This window comes from Pongo abelii, chromosome 4 (genome assembly GCF_028885655.2).
Source record: "Pongo abelii isolate AG06213 chromosome 4, NHGRI_mPonAbe1-v2.0_pri, whole genome shotgun sequence".
In the NCBI taxonomy this organism is placed as follows: Eukaryota; Metazoa; Chordata; class Mammalia; order Primates; family Hominidae; genus Pongo; species Pongo abelii.
Window position 1 is genome coordinate 86,330,159 of NC_071989.2, and position 17,859 is coordinate 86,348,017.

The 17,859-nt window shown below is 44.9% G+C and overlaps 1 protein-coding gene across 1 annotated transcript in view; it reads right to left on the reverse strand.

Annotated features, from left to right (window-relative positions):
• Positions 1–13,787: 13,787 nt before the first annotated feature.
• Positions 13,788–17,859, reverse strand: part of ARSB (arylsulfatase B) — a 219,062-nt gene continuing 214,990 nt past the window's right edge. Inside the window, exon 8 of the mRNA XM_024246894.3 lies at positions 13,788–17,249. Coding sequence (XP_024102662.3) covers positions 16,984–17,249 — 266 coding nt within the window. The 3' untranslated portion in view covers positions 13,788–16,983. The remainder of the gene's footprint in view (positions 17,250–17,859) is intronic.

Consider the following 17,859-nt stretch of genomic DNA (forward strand, 5'->3'; position numbering starts at 1 on the left):
CCCTTTAGGATTCCCCAGGACTGAGCAGATGAGGAAGAATGAGAGGGAAGGGGCACCATGTGCAGTTTGTGGCTTTGCCTGAGTGTTTGGCGTCCTGTGCACTCTAAGCCTAACTCTTTTTAGGGCATATTGATGGGACTTTGAGATACCTTCTCCCAGCACAGGGACTTCTTGCATTGGGCCCTATGCCTTCTATCTCTGAGTTCCTGTCTGCTGGGAACTTATGCCCCAACAGGTAGCTCTCTTTAATACCTCTGGCTGTCACTGGGCCATGGAAACCCACTCACCCTTAACCTTTTGTTAAGTAAAACTTATAGGAGTCCACTGATTTGGGCTGAGCTCCTGTACTAGGCTCCAACAGATCAGACCAAAATGGAAACACTCCTGCTAAAGTTCCACATCACCAAATGTTGCTGTTCATCTGATCTTCTGAGAAACCAGGAGAGATTATAGCCAAATCCCCAAACAGGCCAGTTTTAGCTGACATGACAAGGAAGTCCCCTCTGCTTTAATCCTTCCAAGGAAAGTAACCGAAAGTAACCTGATGCTAACCAATCCACTTTTTGTTCCCTATTTCTGCTCTCTTCAGCCCTTTTCTGTCCATAAAGTTAACCTCTTCTGCTCAGCTCATCAGAACACTCATTGTATTTTATTGAATGAGATGTTGCCCACTTCTAGACTCACTAACAAAAGCCAAGTAGATCTTTAAACTAAATGTGTTGTAATTTACCTTTTGACACTTTCAAATGGCATCTTGCTACCCAGCTGCCCTCTCTCTTCTTACCCTGCCTCCTGGCTCCACCTGGCTCCTGCTTTCACAGCTCTCGAGAGCCAGGTACCAGTCATCACGCCCCCAGACTCCAGGGGACACACGGCAAGCTCTCCCAAGACCTTTGGCATTCGCAACTCTGGTAGCAGCACTATGCGGGCTGAAATGTTTTCACCACTCAACAAGCTTCTGTCCATAAAATGAGAGTTTGTCTCTCCTTGCAAGAATCTCCCTAAACCCGAGGTTCTCTTGGACTCCCTCTTTGCTTGCTTTGGGGGAGGGAATCCTCTTCCCCATGGAAAAGGAAGGAAAAAGCAAAGCTTGCTCCTCTTACAAATTCCCTTCAAGGAACTCTCCATGAACCTCTAGCCTCTCGTTAGCAAGTCCAATGGGATTCCTTTAGCACCTCTCTTTAGAATGTAGGAGTGCTTATTACCCACTGACTCCAACTTTGAAGCTTTGGCCAACACCTGAGACAACAGGATAAATTCCATTCCATATCCTGTTAGCTGTTTCTTCTGCTTAAAATACTCTTTCTCCTTCCTTAGACCTGCCTTCAGTCTCACATCCCTCCCTACCCGCAACCTCATCTAAAATGTCACAGTAAATAGGACAAAAGGGGTAAGATTGGAACCTTATCTCTGAAACTCAAAATCATAAAAATACATTTATTTTATCTATTTTATAAAACAGATATGGTATATATGATTGTGCACAATTCTGAGACTGAAAAAAGAATGAGTCAATTATATGGGGCTTTAGCTTTTGATAAAATGATATGACAACACATTATGTTTTCCTTTATTTTACATTCAAAGGCAGGAAGATGAAGAGGAATATTTTTGCAAAAATATTCAAGAGTTTCATAATTTCCTGAGGGTCTCTCTTCCACCTTTGATATTCAAATCACCTTCTTTTGAAGAGGCTTTTTTTGTCACATCCTTGTCAATTTTCTCTTTCTGTTAGCTGCTCTAATTCTGCCAGATCCTTCTTTGTCCATGGGCTTACCCATGATTGAGTAGTTCTCTAACTTCACTGCCCACTGCATAAAAAAAGTGCATTTGGTTTGCATCATATTTCTGTATTGTTACAGCGCTGGGAAATCAGTGGGAGGATGGCTGACAAGGAGCATGAGGTGGCTGGCTAGAGGGAGGAGGCAAGTTTAACGAGGATGGGGTGTTTGCATTTGGATACCTTTTATAAATGGCAGGTAAGTTCATCAGTCAACACTGTGCTGTAACAACTTCTGCTTCCCCATGCCACCTTATGACTTTGGGGCTTAGATATTGAATACTGGGATAACCAGGAACCTCTGCCAGCATCCAGGGAGGCGGCATACTTCAAATGGCTCTCAGGTAAGATGGAGGCAAGGAATAACTGGAGTGGGCAGAGTACGCAGGAGACATGGATAACTAGGGGGAATATGTTGAGCCACAGAACCCAGAAGCAATTGGAAGGTTCTGAAAGGGAAGGTAAGGGAGGTGCCAAACGAGTTTGGCCTCTGTGACCACCAAGACTCAAGCTATCTTAGTCTACACATAGGAGACCAAGCTTGTATCTTCTTTAACCTCAACTCCTGCCTTACATTTTTTTTTCCAACTTCACTTTCCTTAAGGAAACCACTAGTTTATCTTCACTGTGTCTAAATCAAAAGAACACCCACACCCACCCTGTGGAAGAAGGAACGCCTCTGTAAACATGGATTGATAACTAAACAGCATCAGGAAGCACGTCACCTGCCCTTTGTAACTAGTCCTCGGCATTTGCAAGACTAATCTCAGCATCAGGTATAAGTGATGGAGCCAGTTTTCTGCAGGGAAGTCACACATGGAAAAGCATTTGTAAAAAAAGCATGAACAAATGAAGGGGGAAAATCTTAAGGAAGGATTGGAAGATGAAGGGGGAAAATCTGAGTCTGTTCAAATCTGGAGACCATAAAAAGTGTTTGAAGCCACAAGCTTATATCTTGGAGGAGATCCCAGGATAAACAAAACTTGCCTGAGGAGTCTGGATAGTGTAATAGTTTGCCCTGATTTGACGAAGGCACTGAAGCCCTCCCAGCTAATAGAGAACAAGCCCTTTGAAGCTCCAGATACAGACTTCCCTAAAGCAGGCAGCAGGGTGGAGCTGCCTGGTGGCTGAGAATGCAGGGTCTGCAGGCAGAACGTCAGGGTTTGGAACAAGAACCAGAGGGAAATCAAGGACTAAAATGTCATCCTAAAATCAGAAGGTGGTTAGGTCCTTGGAATTCAACAAATCGAACACTCATCCTACTAGTATTACCTAAGCCAAGCCCTGCTCTGAGGCAGATATTCCATGAAGCAAAGCAGACACGGGCCATTTCTACTGATTAACAATACAGTGTGATGACGACTCCTATGGGAGACGCACGAGTCAGGAACTACCATTCCAGTTCAGCGGGGTTAGGAAAACCTTCCCGGGAAAGGGGCCTTTCAGCTTAAACCTGAAGGATGAGTTAGTCAAGCAAAGAGAAAAGAGAAGAATGAACTGCACCAATGGACTCGCCTGTGTTAAGGCCCAGAATCACGAGGGTGCTAGTGGACTGGAAGAGCTGGAGGAGGTTCAGGAGTTCAGATGAAAGAAACTGGGATTATTTATACTGGAAAAGGAAAGGCTAAAAATTGAATGAAAGTTTTCATTTTAATCAGGTGTTTATACAGAAGGCATGACCTCCTGCAATGAGCCTTGCTCAAAAGAAAAGGGGCTCAGGGGTTCCCAGAACTGATCCAGACTCAGGGATGGGCCAACCCAAGTAGAAGGGCCAGAAGGCATCAAAGCACCATCCCCAGAGATCCTCAGAACCCCTCTCAGGGAAAGCCTGTGTGGGGTTGGGTGGAGTAAGACCCTTGGCAGTGAGGGTGAGATGGTCCCAAGGGCTACGCTTAGTAAGAAATAAGTGGTTGTTAAATTGCTTTCTAAAAAAGGCAGTCAGTTATCTGTAGGGCTTTCCTTTTGCCAAAGGGTGTTCCAATTGGGACCAGACCTGTGTGCTTGGATCAGAGGGCAAAGACTGGGCAGCGCCCAGCGGCCTTCCCTCTCTAGCTCTTCCCAGTAGGGCCCTTATTCCAATATTAATGTCCCAACATTAAAAGAACATTGGCCAGGTGCAGTGGCTCATGCCTGTAATTCCAGCGCTTTGGGAGACTGAGGTGTGTGGATCACCTGAGGTCAGGAGTTGGAGATCAGCCTGGCCAACATGGTGAAATCCCTTCTCTACTAAAAATACAAAAGTTAGCTGGGTGTGGTGCTGTGTGCCTGTAATCCCAGCTACTCAGGAGGCCGAGACAGGAGAACTGTTTGAACCCGGGAGGCAGAGGTTGCAGTGAGCCAAGATTGTGCCACTGCACCCCAGCCTGGATGACAGGGTGAAACTCTGTCTCAAAAAAAAAAAAAAAAAAGATCACTTTGAAGGATCACCAAGTGAGTAGCCTTTCCAATGTGCTCACAAGTCTCACTTTGGCTGTCCACAGAAAAGAAAAGGACCTTGACTATTCTCTGGCTACCTCTTTATTTTTCCTCACCTCCTGCCACAATTCCAGACACAAAATAGAAATCAGAGACAGCTGTGTGCTCAGAATGCCCACCTGGAACAGGAGGACTGGTAGCCAGCCTGGGACGAGGGTTCAGGTTCAAACAAAGGCTGGTTTTTCCTTTCTGTCTCCTCCCAGCTGGGGCTCCTTCCCACCCTCTTCTGCTCCCTCTACTATGCGGCCCAGAAGACTGGGGGAGAGGGCTGGTCAGGCCACTCAGGAAAGAGCCATGAGGGCCAATAAACACATGGAAAAGTGCAAACATCTGGCAGTAAAGAAACACAAATTAACATTGTAAAGTCTGTCAATCCAGCAAGAATCTTAAAAATGTATAATAAGTACTGGTAAAAGTAAGGTCAATCTCTACTCACTGACGATGTTATGGATAAAATCTTAGTAACAAAGAGAAGGGCTAATGGCACCCACTGCTCATTGCACAATGCCATCCCTGTCCCAAGAGAGGCTGTCTCCCACCATCTGGGGATGGGTTAGCTGGACCTAGTTTGGCTTTGCTTAGTAACTAGATGGTTTGGACTGGGGTGATCACCAGGATGACATAGTCTCTTTTTTTTTTTTTTTGAGATGGAGTCTCGCTCTGTCATCCAGGCTGGAGTGCAGTGGCGCGATCTCGGCTCACTGCAAACTCTGCCTCCAGGTTCAAGCAATTCTCCTGCCTCTGCCTCCCTAGTAGCTGGAACTACAGGCACCCGCCACCACACCCAGCTAATTTTTGTGTTTTTAGTAGAGATGGGGTTTCACCATGTTGGGCAGGATGGTCTCGATCTCTTGACCTCGTGATCCACCCACCTTGGCCTCCCAAAGTGCTAAAATTACAGGCATGAGCCACCGCGCCCCAGCCGGGATGACATATTCTAAAAGCACCATCAGCAGAAGCCCACAGCAGCCCCAGTCAGATCCTGTCTTCAGGAGATGACTCCCCAAGACTGTTGCCTGAGAAGCAGGGACTTGCCTCATCCCAAACAGTAAGTGGGGTGGTGGACATAATGACTCTGGCTTCGCTACTTAACTTTTTTTTTTTGAGATAAAGTCTTTGTCGCCCAGGCTGGAGTGCAGTGGCACGATCTCAGCTCACTGCAACCTCCATCTCCCGGGTTCAAGTGATTTTCCTTCCTCAGCTTCCTGAGTCACTGGGATTACAGGCATGCACCACCACACCTAATTTTTGTATTTTTAGTAGAGATGTGGTTTCGCCATGTTCGCCAGGCTGGTTTCGAACTCCTGACCTCAAGTGATCTGCCAGCCTCGGGCTCCCAAAGTGCTGGGATTACAAACATGAATCACCATGCCTGGCCCCAGCTACATGGGGCAACAATGTTGCCAGTTTAGCCATCAATATATTTTTCTAACCAGGTTATGTTGACCAATAGAGAGTCGTCTAATTTATATATTAATCCAAGACATGCTATCTGAACCTAAACATAGTCAGTTTTTGTTCCTCTTTTCAAAGATAGATCCTTGGCCAGGTGTAGTGGCTCACACCTGTAATCCAAGCACTTTGGGAGGCTGAGGTAGGTGGATCACCTGAGGTCAAGAGTCCCAGACCAGCCTGGCCAACATGGCGAAACCCGGAGGCATGGTGGTATGTGCCTGTAGTCCCAGCTACTTGGGAGGCTGAGGCAGGAGAATCACTTGAATTCAGGAGGTGGAGGTTGCAGTGAGCTGAGATCACGCCACTGCATTCCAGCCAGGGTGACAGAGCAAGACTCCATCTAAAAACAAAACAAAACAAAACAAAACAAAACAAAACAAAAACACCCCAAAACAGAGATCCCCACAAAGCAATATTGTTTATAAGAAAGTCCACATATCCAGGCCGACACTTTTGTTCATCCCAATCCCCAGAAATAAATCATTACAAACAGAACTTTCAGAAATATTCTTTGTATCTGAAGTATTTGTTACTCTTCACCTCAGAGCCCTAACCACAGAACGTAAGGACCTATTGACTTTGTACCCAAGAGAACAGTCTATGTTGCTAGTAGAAATCACCTCCTCCTCCTCCAGAATTCAGCAAGACGGTACCTGACTGTAACTACAGATTAAATAACAGCTGATGTCAACTGGTCATAGAACTGGATACAACATTCATTCTGTTCTCAAGCCAGCACTCTCATCAGAAGCTGTAGAGATACTTTATGAACCCACCTGTAAATTTCATCTGTTCTTCATATCAGCATCGTGCTGTTGGTTTTGTCTGCAACTTCACTGGGAAGATGGCACAGATGGCCACCAACTTCTGCGACCTGTGTGTGGGGAGGCAATTTTCATGTGAAGTATATGAAAAACATCACTAAATTTAAAGAAATTTGTAAAATCCCGGAAACCACTAATTAGCATTTCATCCTACTATGTCTCCCTCTTTGCTGCTTCTTGGCTGAACCAAGAAGCCAGCCCCCTCCCTGGCTTCCCCGCCCCCACTCCTCACATGCCTTTGTCATGCTGGTGTTCTTCTTAAACTCTAGCTTTGGCCATCACTCACCATAGATTACCTGGATCATAGATTGCTTGAACAGGATTTCCTACAAATTATCCTCAGTCCTTTGAGGGGCAGGTCAAAGGCAAGGGAAGGGGGCCAAGGCCTAGGGGTCCAACCATGCGCGGGAGAACAGAGCAGGGGCTTTGAGTTAAGAGCTTTGAGTCTGGGCTCCAATTCCAATGCTACTGGCCGAGCGACTTCACACAACATAATTTCTAAAATGGCAAAAACATTTATCTAAAGAGTAGATATTATTGTGAAGGGTTTAGTGGCCACTGTAAGAGTCAGTAGTGTCTGGCCGATAATGTGTCCTCAGTAAAGTTTAGTTCCTTACCTTGCTCCTGTAATTAGCAAGATACGGCACATCTGATGAGCTAAACCACAGAATCCAAAGAGGCTGTAGTGAACTGGGGCCAGGTGAGGCCACGTGGGCACCCAGGGGCTACGGGCTGGCTGATGAAGCAGAAAAGGGGCAATTTCTAGGCATTAGTAACACTGAGTTTCCTGGGGTATAGGGAGGGCCCTTATGATCCAGGGGACCATAGATCGTAATTGTAAACCAAAAAGTATCTGAGACAGGTCTCAATCAATTTAGAAGTTTATTTTGCCAAGGTTAAGGACATGCCCAGAAGCAAAAAGCACGGAATCAAAGAAATGGTCTGGGGTTTGTGCCTTTCTCCAAATATAATTTTGAGAGATGGCTTCAATATTTAAAGGGGAAGCCGGGTGTGGTGACTCATGCCTGTAATCCCAGCACTTTGGGAGGCTGAGGCAGGTGGATCACCTGAGGTCGGGGGTTCAAGACCAGCCTGGCCAACATGGTGAAACCCCATCTCTACTAAAAATACAAAAATTAGCTGGGCATGGTGGCGCACACCTGTAATCCCAGCTACTCAGGAGGCTGAGGAAGGAGAATTGCTTGAACCTGGGAGGCAGAGGTTGTAGTTAGCCAAAATCGTGCCACTGCACTCTAGCCTGGGTGACAGAGCAAGATCCAGTCAAAATAAATAAATAAATAAATAAATAAAAATAAAGGGGAAAAGCAGGCTGGAGAAGAAAGAGGGAGGGTATGGAAATCCACATGTTGCAAGAAAAGGGATCAGGTAGGGCAATAGTCAATTATGTATTCGTCTCAAGCTCAGTAAATTGGCACTTTACTGATAAGGTGAACCTGTGAAGATATTTAACCTTTTATCTGTAGCTTAGCTTTATCTGCTTAGGAACAGAAGGAAAGGCAGTTTCTGCATGAGTCAGCTTTCAGCTTAGTTTTTTTTTCTTCTGGTATAGTGAATTGGGGTCCCAGTTTTTCTTTTCCTTTCACACAACCTTGGAAATTAAGGTAGAGAAAGGGGATCAGAACCTGACTCAGGGAACTTCTTTTGTTCTTTTTTTTACTTCCCACACTATACTGATGTAATCAGGGAACTTCTTAACCCAAGAAACTTCCGTGTTGTTTCTTTCTTTCTCCTCTCAGTATTGAGTTATTTCTTCTAAACATTTCATCTCTGTATATTGCATCTCTACCAACTTGTTTATTGACTTTCCTGGCTTCTTCCTTTGGTTGGATCCTATGATTTTCTACTGTCTCGCAGAGGATGTGTATGTTGATTTCTTATCGTGTTTATACATTTCACTCATTTAGAATTCTTCCCTTGCTTTGGGGTCTCCAGGCACACGAGCAAAACAAACTGTTAGAAAAAAAAAAGTGCAGCTGTGATTCTTCTTGGAGGAAATGACATGCGGAGGGGAGAGTAGTGCATCAGGAAGTGAAGTCGCCAGTCACCATGGAGCACCACCCAGCACCAGGCATCGGGCCTGGGCACATCAGAGCCAGAGTGCCTGTCCCGGAAACATTTCCTTGTCTCTAGGGCAGTGTTGCCAAGTCATACACCTGACATTACTGACATTGAATTACAGTGAAAAGTGATTCACTCTTTATTCTCTTTCTTTCCTTCCATGCTGGAAACAGTTCCTAGCTCAAGTTTAAGAACAATACATATTCACTGTGTCTATTTTTGTGATTATCAATGATAGAGGTATTTCTTTTATCATGGTAATAAAAAAGCATTCCTTTAAAGTACTAGAATAAGTAAAGAGTATCAATTTAAGGAAAGGCACCATGGTAAGACCCCCACTGATGAAAGGGCCTGTGTGGGTCCCAGCGGTCTGAGGTGGGGCTGGGAGGGGCTGCTGGGGGGCTGCAGAACCTCTGAGATCGCTTGGCATCCCCCTGGCCCTGGCTGCCTGTGGCGCTCCAGCTGCTTTTTTGGGTGGGGAAGGAGCATCTGTGGACCTCAGTGATAGAACTGCAGGTCCCACTGAAATGAACCCTTATCCTTGTCCTGGAGTCCTGGATGTGGGGGCCCCATATTTCCATAACCTGTATGAGTTAAAGCCAAACACTTTCATTCATGCTCTGGCCTAAGAACCAAGGAAAACCAGATGCCCTATTATGAAGCCCCAACAAGTAACCTTTTATTTTTTCTTTTTTTTTTTTTTAGATGGAGTCTTGCTCTGTCATCCAGGCTGTCAGAGTGCAGTGATGTACTCTCACGTCACTGCAGTCTGGACCCTCCAGGCTCAAGTGATCCTCCCACTTCACCCTCCCAAATAGCTGGGACCACAGACATGCACCACCACGCCCGGCTAATTTTTATATGTATATTTTTTGTAGAGATAGGGTTTCGCCATGTTGCCCAGGCTGGTCTCAAACTCCTGGGCGCAAACGATCTTCCTGCCTCGTCCTCCCAAAGTGCTGGAACTACCGGTGTGAGCCACCGCGCCCGGTCCAAATAACCTTTTCAAACCAAACCGGCTGCTTCCCTAACAGATCCAGAGTACATGCTAATCAAAGGTTTTGCCTTTAGAAATACTTTATACAGAAAGAATTCACAGCTCTTATGTGGGTAAAAAACAAAAACAGGCCAAGTGTGGTGGCTCACGCCTGTAATCCCAGCACTTTGGGAGGCCGAGGCGGGCGGATCACGAGATCAGGCGATCGAGACCATCCTGGCTAACACGGTGAAACCCCGTCTCTACTAAAAATACAAAAAATTAGCTGGGCGAGGTGGCGGGCACCTGTAGTCCCAGCTATGCGGGAGGCTGAGGCAGGAGAATGGCGTGAACCCAGGAGGCGGAACTTGCAGTGAGCGGAGATCGCGCCATGCACTCCATCCTGGGCGACAGAGCAAGACTCTGTCTCCAAAACAAAACAAAACAAAACAAAACAAAACAAAAAAAACAAAACCCGAAAAACAAAAATTAAGACAATGTAGGTTTCCTTGCTGGGCTTCACGCAGCGTTCCTCGGACCGGTGAGCCCCTCTGCTTTCCCACCCTGTCCTGGGTCCTTCTCCTCCTGTGCAAGCCTCACGTTTGTGCCCCGCTGCAAGTGAGCATCCTGGGAGCAGGGGCTCATCAAATGCCCCCTCACCCCCTGCTGGGGTCTGGCCGGGCTTGGGTGCCGTTATCTTCACCTAGTGCCTGTTACAGCATGAGCTTGAATGATCTCACCTATAAAATGTTGACATAAAGGGCAAATCTAAACTTCGATTCATTTAATGCAAATAAAAGCCCAGTAAATCCTGTTTACCTGTTTTCCCGAGGAAGGAGGAGCGTGTGTGTTTATCTCCTCTGTCTGGCTCTGCAAGGCTCTGGTCTGCACTAGAGGCAGAGTCCCTTCCTTGCTGGCCTGAATGATCACACACTGGCCCCTCGGTGTCCAGGCCCCCTCCTGAGGCCCGTGGAGGAGAGTGAGCACAGGGTGGGGTGTGAGTGTGAAACCACGGCCCTTTGGAGTCAATATCCTGGGAACATCTGGACCTCATTAATGAGATTAAAATGAAGATTTCCTGAAGACTGACATTTTATTTATCTACCATCTTGAATCTCTAAGAGGGCTCAGCAGGGCACAGTGGGATTTGAAAACCAACCTGGGAAGGGGCCACTTAATTACTGTCTTGTTACAGGGGTGTAAAGGTTCACGATGGCTGTCTCCAGGTGGTGGTTTATGGATTGTTTAATTTTGTTATGTTTTCTATAGTTTTAAAAATTGTAATAGTAATATGTATTATCTCTATTGTCAGAAAAGTAATAAAGGTGATTAAATGAAATATCTGAAGGGCAATCAATGACTGGTGACTTTGGTGAATTAGTTTGAGAATGAAAACATCTCTCCAGCTTCCTGATGGCCACAAATCCCTGATGTCAGGCCCAGGGAGTTGCCGCTCTCCTCTTCTGCCATCCTGGCGGTGGCTCCCATGGCACCAGGGCAAAGGTACAAGAGATGTGGTGGTTACTTCCATACCATCTGAATCCACCTGGGTAGCAGGGATGGTCAGGGCTTTTCAGCAGGAACCAGTCTATACACAATATGACTATTCTCTACTTGAACAAAAAATAGGTTTTAAAGTTTAAGTGGTCACTGCAAAGGATAATAATTATTTCAATATATTTAGTATCGGCCAGTATGATGGTTAATATTGAGTATCAACTTGATTGGACTGAAGCATGCAAAGTATTGTTCCTGCATGTGTCTGTGAGGGTGATGCCGAAGGAGGTTAATATTTGAGTCAGTGGACTGGGAGAGGCAGGCCCACATTCAATCTGGGTGGGCACCATCTAATCAGCTGCCAGCGCAGCTAGGATAAAAGCAGGCAGAGGAACATGGAAGGACTAGACTGGCTGGGTCTTCTGGCCTTCATCTTTCTCTCGTGCTGGATGCTTCCTGCCCTCAAACATCAGACTCCAAGTTCTTCAGCTTTTGGACTCTTGGACCTATACCTGTGATTTGCCAGAGGCTCTTGGCTTCCCTACTTTTGAGGTTTTGGGACTCGGACTGGCTTCCTTGCTCCTCAGCTTGCAGACAGCCTATTGTGGGGCGTTACCTTGTGATCATGTGACTCAATTCTCTTAATAAACTCCCTTTCATATATCCATCTATCCTAGTAGTCTTGTCCCTGTAGAGAACGTGGACTAATACAGCTGGCATTTTATTTTTATTTTTTTTGAGACAGGGTCTCACTCTTATCCAGGCTGCAGTGCGGTGGTGTGATCATGGCTCACCGCAACCTCAACCTCCCAGGCAATCCTCCCACCTCAGCCTCCCAAGTAGCTGGAACTACAGGCATGCACCACCATGCCCAGCTAATTCTTAATTTTTTTTGTAGAGATGGTGGGGTTTCACTATGTTGCCCAGGCTGGTTTTGAACTCCTCGGCTTAAGCAATCCTCCCGCCTCAGACTCCCCAAATGTTGGGATTACAGGTGTGAGCCACTGCACCTGGCCAATTTTCTTAAAAACACTTGAGCTGAAAAGAAATTTATGTCATAGAATTAGGTTGTAAGCCTCTTAGGTGCAGGGGCCATGCCTTTAGTTTTGTTTGTATCATTTCTCTGGTCACTATACCTCCTCCCCAGCACCTGATACATGGGTATGAATCCTTCTTCAGGAAAACCTGTGCAGCAAAACCTCAATTTAGGAAACCGAAGTCAATGTATTTAGGTTTTGGAAATACAAAAGCAAAAATTTGCATTTACACAAAGATTTACAAAAAGGTTTCTTCAAATAGTGAATTCCTCTGCATCATTTAAAATGTTTCATTCACAAATGTTTATGTTTACAAGCCCATTTTGGTTATTTTCTTGACATAAATCATTTTACACTTGAACAAAGATTGGCTATTGAAAAAATGGAAGAGATGAAAACCAAGTAAGCCTTTTACAATTAAGATTGAATGAATGTAAACATTACTTCTGGTTATTTAAAAATTATATTAAAGGCTGGGTATGGTGGCTCACACCTATAATCTCAGCACTTTGGGAGGCTGAGGTGGGAGGGTTTCTTGAGCGCAGGAGTTTGAGACCAGCCTGGGTGACAGAGCAAGACCTCTGTCTCAAAAAAAAAGACAAGAAAAAAATTATATTAAACAAGATACTCTTTTTAAAGCAGCTAGTACAATGCCTGGCATATAGTAAGCACTCAAAAAAATTAGGAACTTTTATTAGAATACTGTTAGAAAATGAGATTTAGGAAATGAGTTTAGAAAAATCTCAGGCTATTTTTTTAGCACAGTATTATTTCACATCCTCCCATTGGATTTCAGTCATTTGAGAGCCAATCAACCAACATTTATAGAATATCTGTGTGCCAGGCATTGTTCTGGACACTAGGGATATGAGACTTTAGCAATTATCTAATTCAACCCATCACTTTACCAGGAAAAAAACCGAGGCACAGAGAGGATGAAGTGATTTGTTCATGGTTAGTCTACTGCTGAATAGCAAAGTTGAATGCTTTTTCTACCATCTCTTTTCAAATAGCAGCATTTGATAAATGCATGTGGACTTGACAATCTATTCCCCAGGAGGCTAAACGAGACCATTTTCCTCTGATGTGGTGTGAAATAAGTCCACAAATCTGACACTCCCTTTGAAAAGTAAGATTTTCCTCCCCTAGAATATGGGCTGGCCTTAGTGACTCATTTCTAACAAACAGAAAAATGGTAGAAGTGACAGTGTACACCTCTAGAGACGAGGTCATGAAAGGCCCTGTGGCTCCCTGCTTACTTGCTCCGGAGGAAGTTAACCGCCATGTGTGAGGACATCCAAGCAGCCTGTGGAGACGCCCACATGGCAAGGAGCTGAGGCCTCCAGCCAAGAGCCTTGTGAGTGAGTCAGCCTGCGGCCCCACTCAAGTCTTCGGATGACCACAGGCCTGCTTGACTACAATCTCACGAAAGACCCTGAGCCAGAACCACTGGGCTAAACCACTCCCAGTGTCCTTACCCTCATAGAACGTGTGAAGTAATTAATGTTTATCGTTTTAAGCTGCTAAGTTTTGGGGTAATTTGTTACGCAGCAATACAGAGCTAATACTCCCTTTTATTGTCACTTTGTTTTCACTCCTACCGTTCCTTGACCTCCTCTAATACCTTATTTTATAGTTTATATTCTTAGGGCAATGACTGACACTTTTTTTAGTTCTAAAATTTTTATTATATTTATTTATTTAACAGCTTTACTGAGATATAATTTATGTACAATCAAGTTGGTTGACACATTTAAAAAATTGTAATAAAACATAAAACTTAACATTTTAACCACTTTAAAATATACAATTCAGTGGCAGTAATTGCATTTATGATGTTGTATAACCATGACCACTATCTACTTCCAGAACTTTCTCGTCACCCCAAATGGAAGCCCCATACACATGGCTGACACATTTTAAAAGATTAATTTTATTTGTCCCCCAAATCTGGAATAATCATGTAGTAACAAAGAAAAATGAGCTCACAATTAAATAAGCAAAATCTTCTGTAGAGGTAAAAAAATTTGCCAGGCACAGTGGCTCACACCTGTAATCCCAGTGCTTTGGGAAGCCGAAGTGGGTAGATCACTCGAGGTCAGGAGTTTGAGACCAGCCTGGCCAACCCGGTGAAACCCCATCTCTACGAAAAATACAAAACATAGCCAGGCGTGGTGGTGTATGCCTGTAATCCAGCTACTTGGGAGCCTGAGGCAGGAGAATAGCTTGAACCTGGGAGTTAGAGGCTGCAGTGAGCCGAGATCACACCACTGCACTCCAGCCTGGGTGACAGAGTGAGACCCCTTCTTAAAAAAAGAAAAAGAAAAAAAAATTGGAAAGAAATAACATTATTTCTAACAACAATATATCTTTTCACATTCTTATACAGAATCAGAGAATCTAATGAGATACATTCTATTATGGATAAACCAAAATCTCAAGTACTTGTTTTACAAAAAATTAAGTCTTCAAAACTCTTTTGAAGTCCACTGGGTGCAGAACATCCCCCACTGTGCCTGAAAACCAAGGAACTAGAACTGGAGACAGCTGTTGGGAGGACAGCAGCAATAACAGATAGGCACCCTGTAGCAATGGCCTCCAACTGCTACCTACAACCAGCCCTGGGATTCGGAGGATGCAGAAGGAACATCTGGGCTCAGCTATTTCATGCTATCGGCCATACACTTCCAAGTGGGAGGTGATGGCAGTTTGGTCAGCTGTTTGCCAACCCAGGAGTTAGGTAAAGGCTGGTAAGAGATGTTATTAGTTTTAGCACCATTTCCTTCCAATAGTCTCATTTTAATACAATACAGGTTAGTAGTGACCAGAAAATATTGCTACTGAATTGAAGGATGACTACACAAGGACTTATATCAGACTATTTGTTGCTTTTAGTTTCTAGTGTCCCATAAAGAATAGAAATGGAAATTGCTGACAAGAGAGTACCTTTGGTAGGCACAGTTCCTTTTCTCCCCCTACTGGAGAGGATGCTACAACCTTGCTACAGAGTGTCCTGTGACTGCCCAGTGATGTAGATTACGCTCCTACCCCAGGAGGGGCAGCTTGAGAACAGAAAAGCAACAGTTGGAAGACATTTATATTACCTCTGTATTCAGCTCATTGGACTAGCATCTTTCATGGTGTGAGACTTTCTCATTTACTCATTTGTCCATTTATTCATTTGTTTTAAAAAATGAGGCCAGGCATGGTGACTCACGCCTGTAATCCCAGCACTTTCGGAGGCCAAGCTGGGAGAAGTGCTGGAGCCCAGGAGTTTAAGACCAGCTGGGCAACATAGGGAACCTTGTCTTTTCAAAAAATAAAATTAGCTGGGTGTGGCATTATATGCCTGTAGTCCCAGCTAGTTGGGTGCCTGAGGTGGGAGAATCACTCGAGCCCAGGAGTTTGAGGCTACATTGAGTTGTGATTGTACCACTGTACTCCAACTTGGTGACAGAGTGAGATTCTGTCTCAAAAAGATATAAAAAAATTAAAAATAAAATAAAAATTAAAAAATGTATTGAGTGCCTTCAGGCAGTGTTCCAAGCATTGGTGAACAAAATGGTGGGGCTAATGCAGAAAAGAGTACCATTTTTGCACATATTTCTCTGGGTTTGACACTCTCTAGAGCTAATATGGACTGTTCCACACTAGTAAGACATTAGTGGGATTGAGAAAGGCCTGCAGATCAAACTGTGCATCCTCTTTCCCAGACCCCAGAACCTCAAAACAAGAAGTAAAACAAAGAATAAGAGGACTGTGGGTGCGCCCTCCTCTGCTTTACCAAGGCCCAGTATCCCAGACACTGGCCACTTGCTTTTTCGTATCCTTTCCTGAGGTTTCTTCTCACTGCTAGTAAATAGCAATGCAAGTCTTAATATATTATGAGATAAAACCACAATCACGATGACTAACTCTATGCAACATAGGAAAAGCCTCGCTGAACAGATGCCACAGAGCCAAGCATCTCCCACCCAGCCCTCTTAGTGACTACCATGAACATCCTCACAGAACAACTCCACCGCCTATTACGGGGAGGCCTCTAGCTTCAGCCCTAGGGGCAAAAGTAAGGCAGGGCTCGGCAGCGTTCCAGAAATCAGGGGTGCTCAGGTAGAGAAGCAAAGTGGTCTTCCCAGGGATAGGACACTGAGGTCAAAAGGAAAGGCAGGAAAAGCCACAGAAGAACTGGAAGTGGCGGGAAGTCTAGACAGAGTGAGCAATGGCTGGGGGAAAATAAATTAGGATAAAAACACATTTCTGTATTGTAAAAGCCACAATCAAGGTGCAGGCATTTTGCTGTTGACCTGAACAACAAAATGGGCCTTATGCTCTGTGATGAGATAAGTGAGTAAGGGGTGAACCAAGAGGGGTGGTTCACAAGGAGTGCCTGAACATGTTCCTTCACCGACAGGGAGAAGCCTTGGCCAACAGAGCCATTAATAACTGTCTGCTCCCTTCATTTGCGTGAGAAATGTGATTCACTCCAATAAAACCGGCTATTGGCAGAGGGGAATCGAACGTCTGACTTGTGAGTCTAAAAGAGCCAGCTGTTCCAGCCTCCAGGACTCAGTGAGAACTTCCTATTTCAAGTTAAGTTCCCAGCTGTCCCACAGCTTAGGAAAGGGGGATAAACCCAGCCACCCCCACCTCTAGACACATGCTCCCGCCAACAGCAGGAGTGTTGCAGATTTTATCAGCTTCTTAAATGCATTAGGGGTTGAAATTAGACACCTCGGTGTGGTTTAAGAGCAAGACAAGGGCCAAGTGAACCCAGGTTGGGATAACAAATGAGACAAGAGTCATGAGAAAAGACCTGAGGTCCAACTTCCAATTGAAAGGTTTTCTAGCCTCCCTGAAATCCTACATCCAAGGGCCCCACACCCCAGTGGCCTTGGGATCACAGCGGGGGTCCTGTGCAGGGAAGTACACGGGCACTGAGTGTTTATAGTAGAACTGTAGGCGGGACAGGAGCTTTGTGACGATGTGAGGATATTCTCTGGACAGGTCATGTCTTTCTTCAGGGTCCCGATCAATATCAAAGAGCCAGAGGGTCTTGGTTGGTGGGTCTGATGAGGGTATCTCAGAAATATTGTATTGAGACGGTGGAGGGAACCAGTAACCACAGCCTAGCAAAGAAAACAAAACAGTTTACTGAGGGAGAAGCACAGAGGCAGGTTCTAATTTCAGGGAAGGAGTCTGAGGCCAAGGCTGCACTGGGTTGTGGGTGTGGAAACATAAAAAGATGCGGCCCTAGATGCTGTCTCTAGATGCTTCTCAGACTTGACTTCTGGTGCTTTAACTAGACATGTCTCACTGCTTCACAAGCAAGGACACCCAGAAATGTGTGTGCATGTGTGTATGTCCTTGTCACAAGGACTGGGGCATAGGGGTGCTCCTGGCATTTAGTGGGCATGAGCTAGTGATGCTAACGTCTTGCAATACATGGGACAATCCCAATCAAAAAAGACTTGTCATATTGCAAACGCCAAGAATGTTCTCATTGTAAACATTGATTAATTACATCACAGCCTTAACCATCATCCCACATATTTTAAAAGTATTGAAAAGATATTACTCTTAGAGAATATAATCAGAGGAGCAACCTCCTTCCCCAGCTATACCACTGGTTGAGGGTGTAGCTCTCAGAGACTCTCTTTGTTAGCTAAATGTGCTGTGCTTGATAGCCACACATATTTAAAATCCGTATTTTCCATGAAGCATAAGAGTGACATTTCT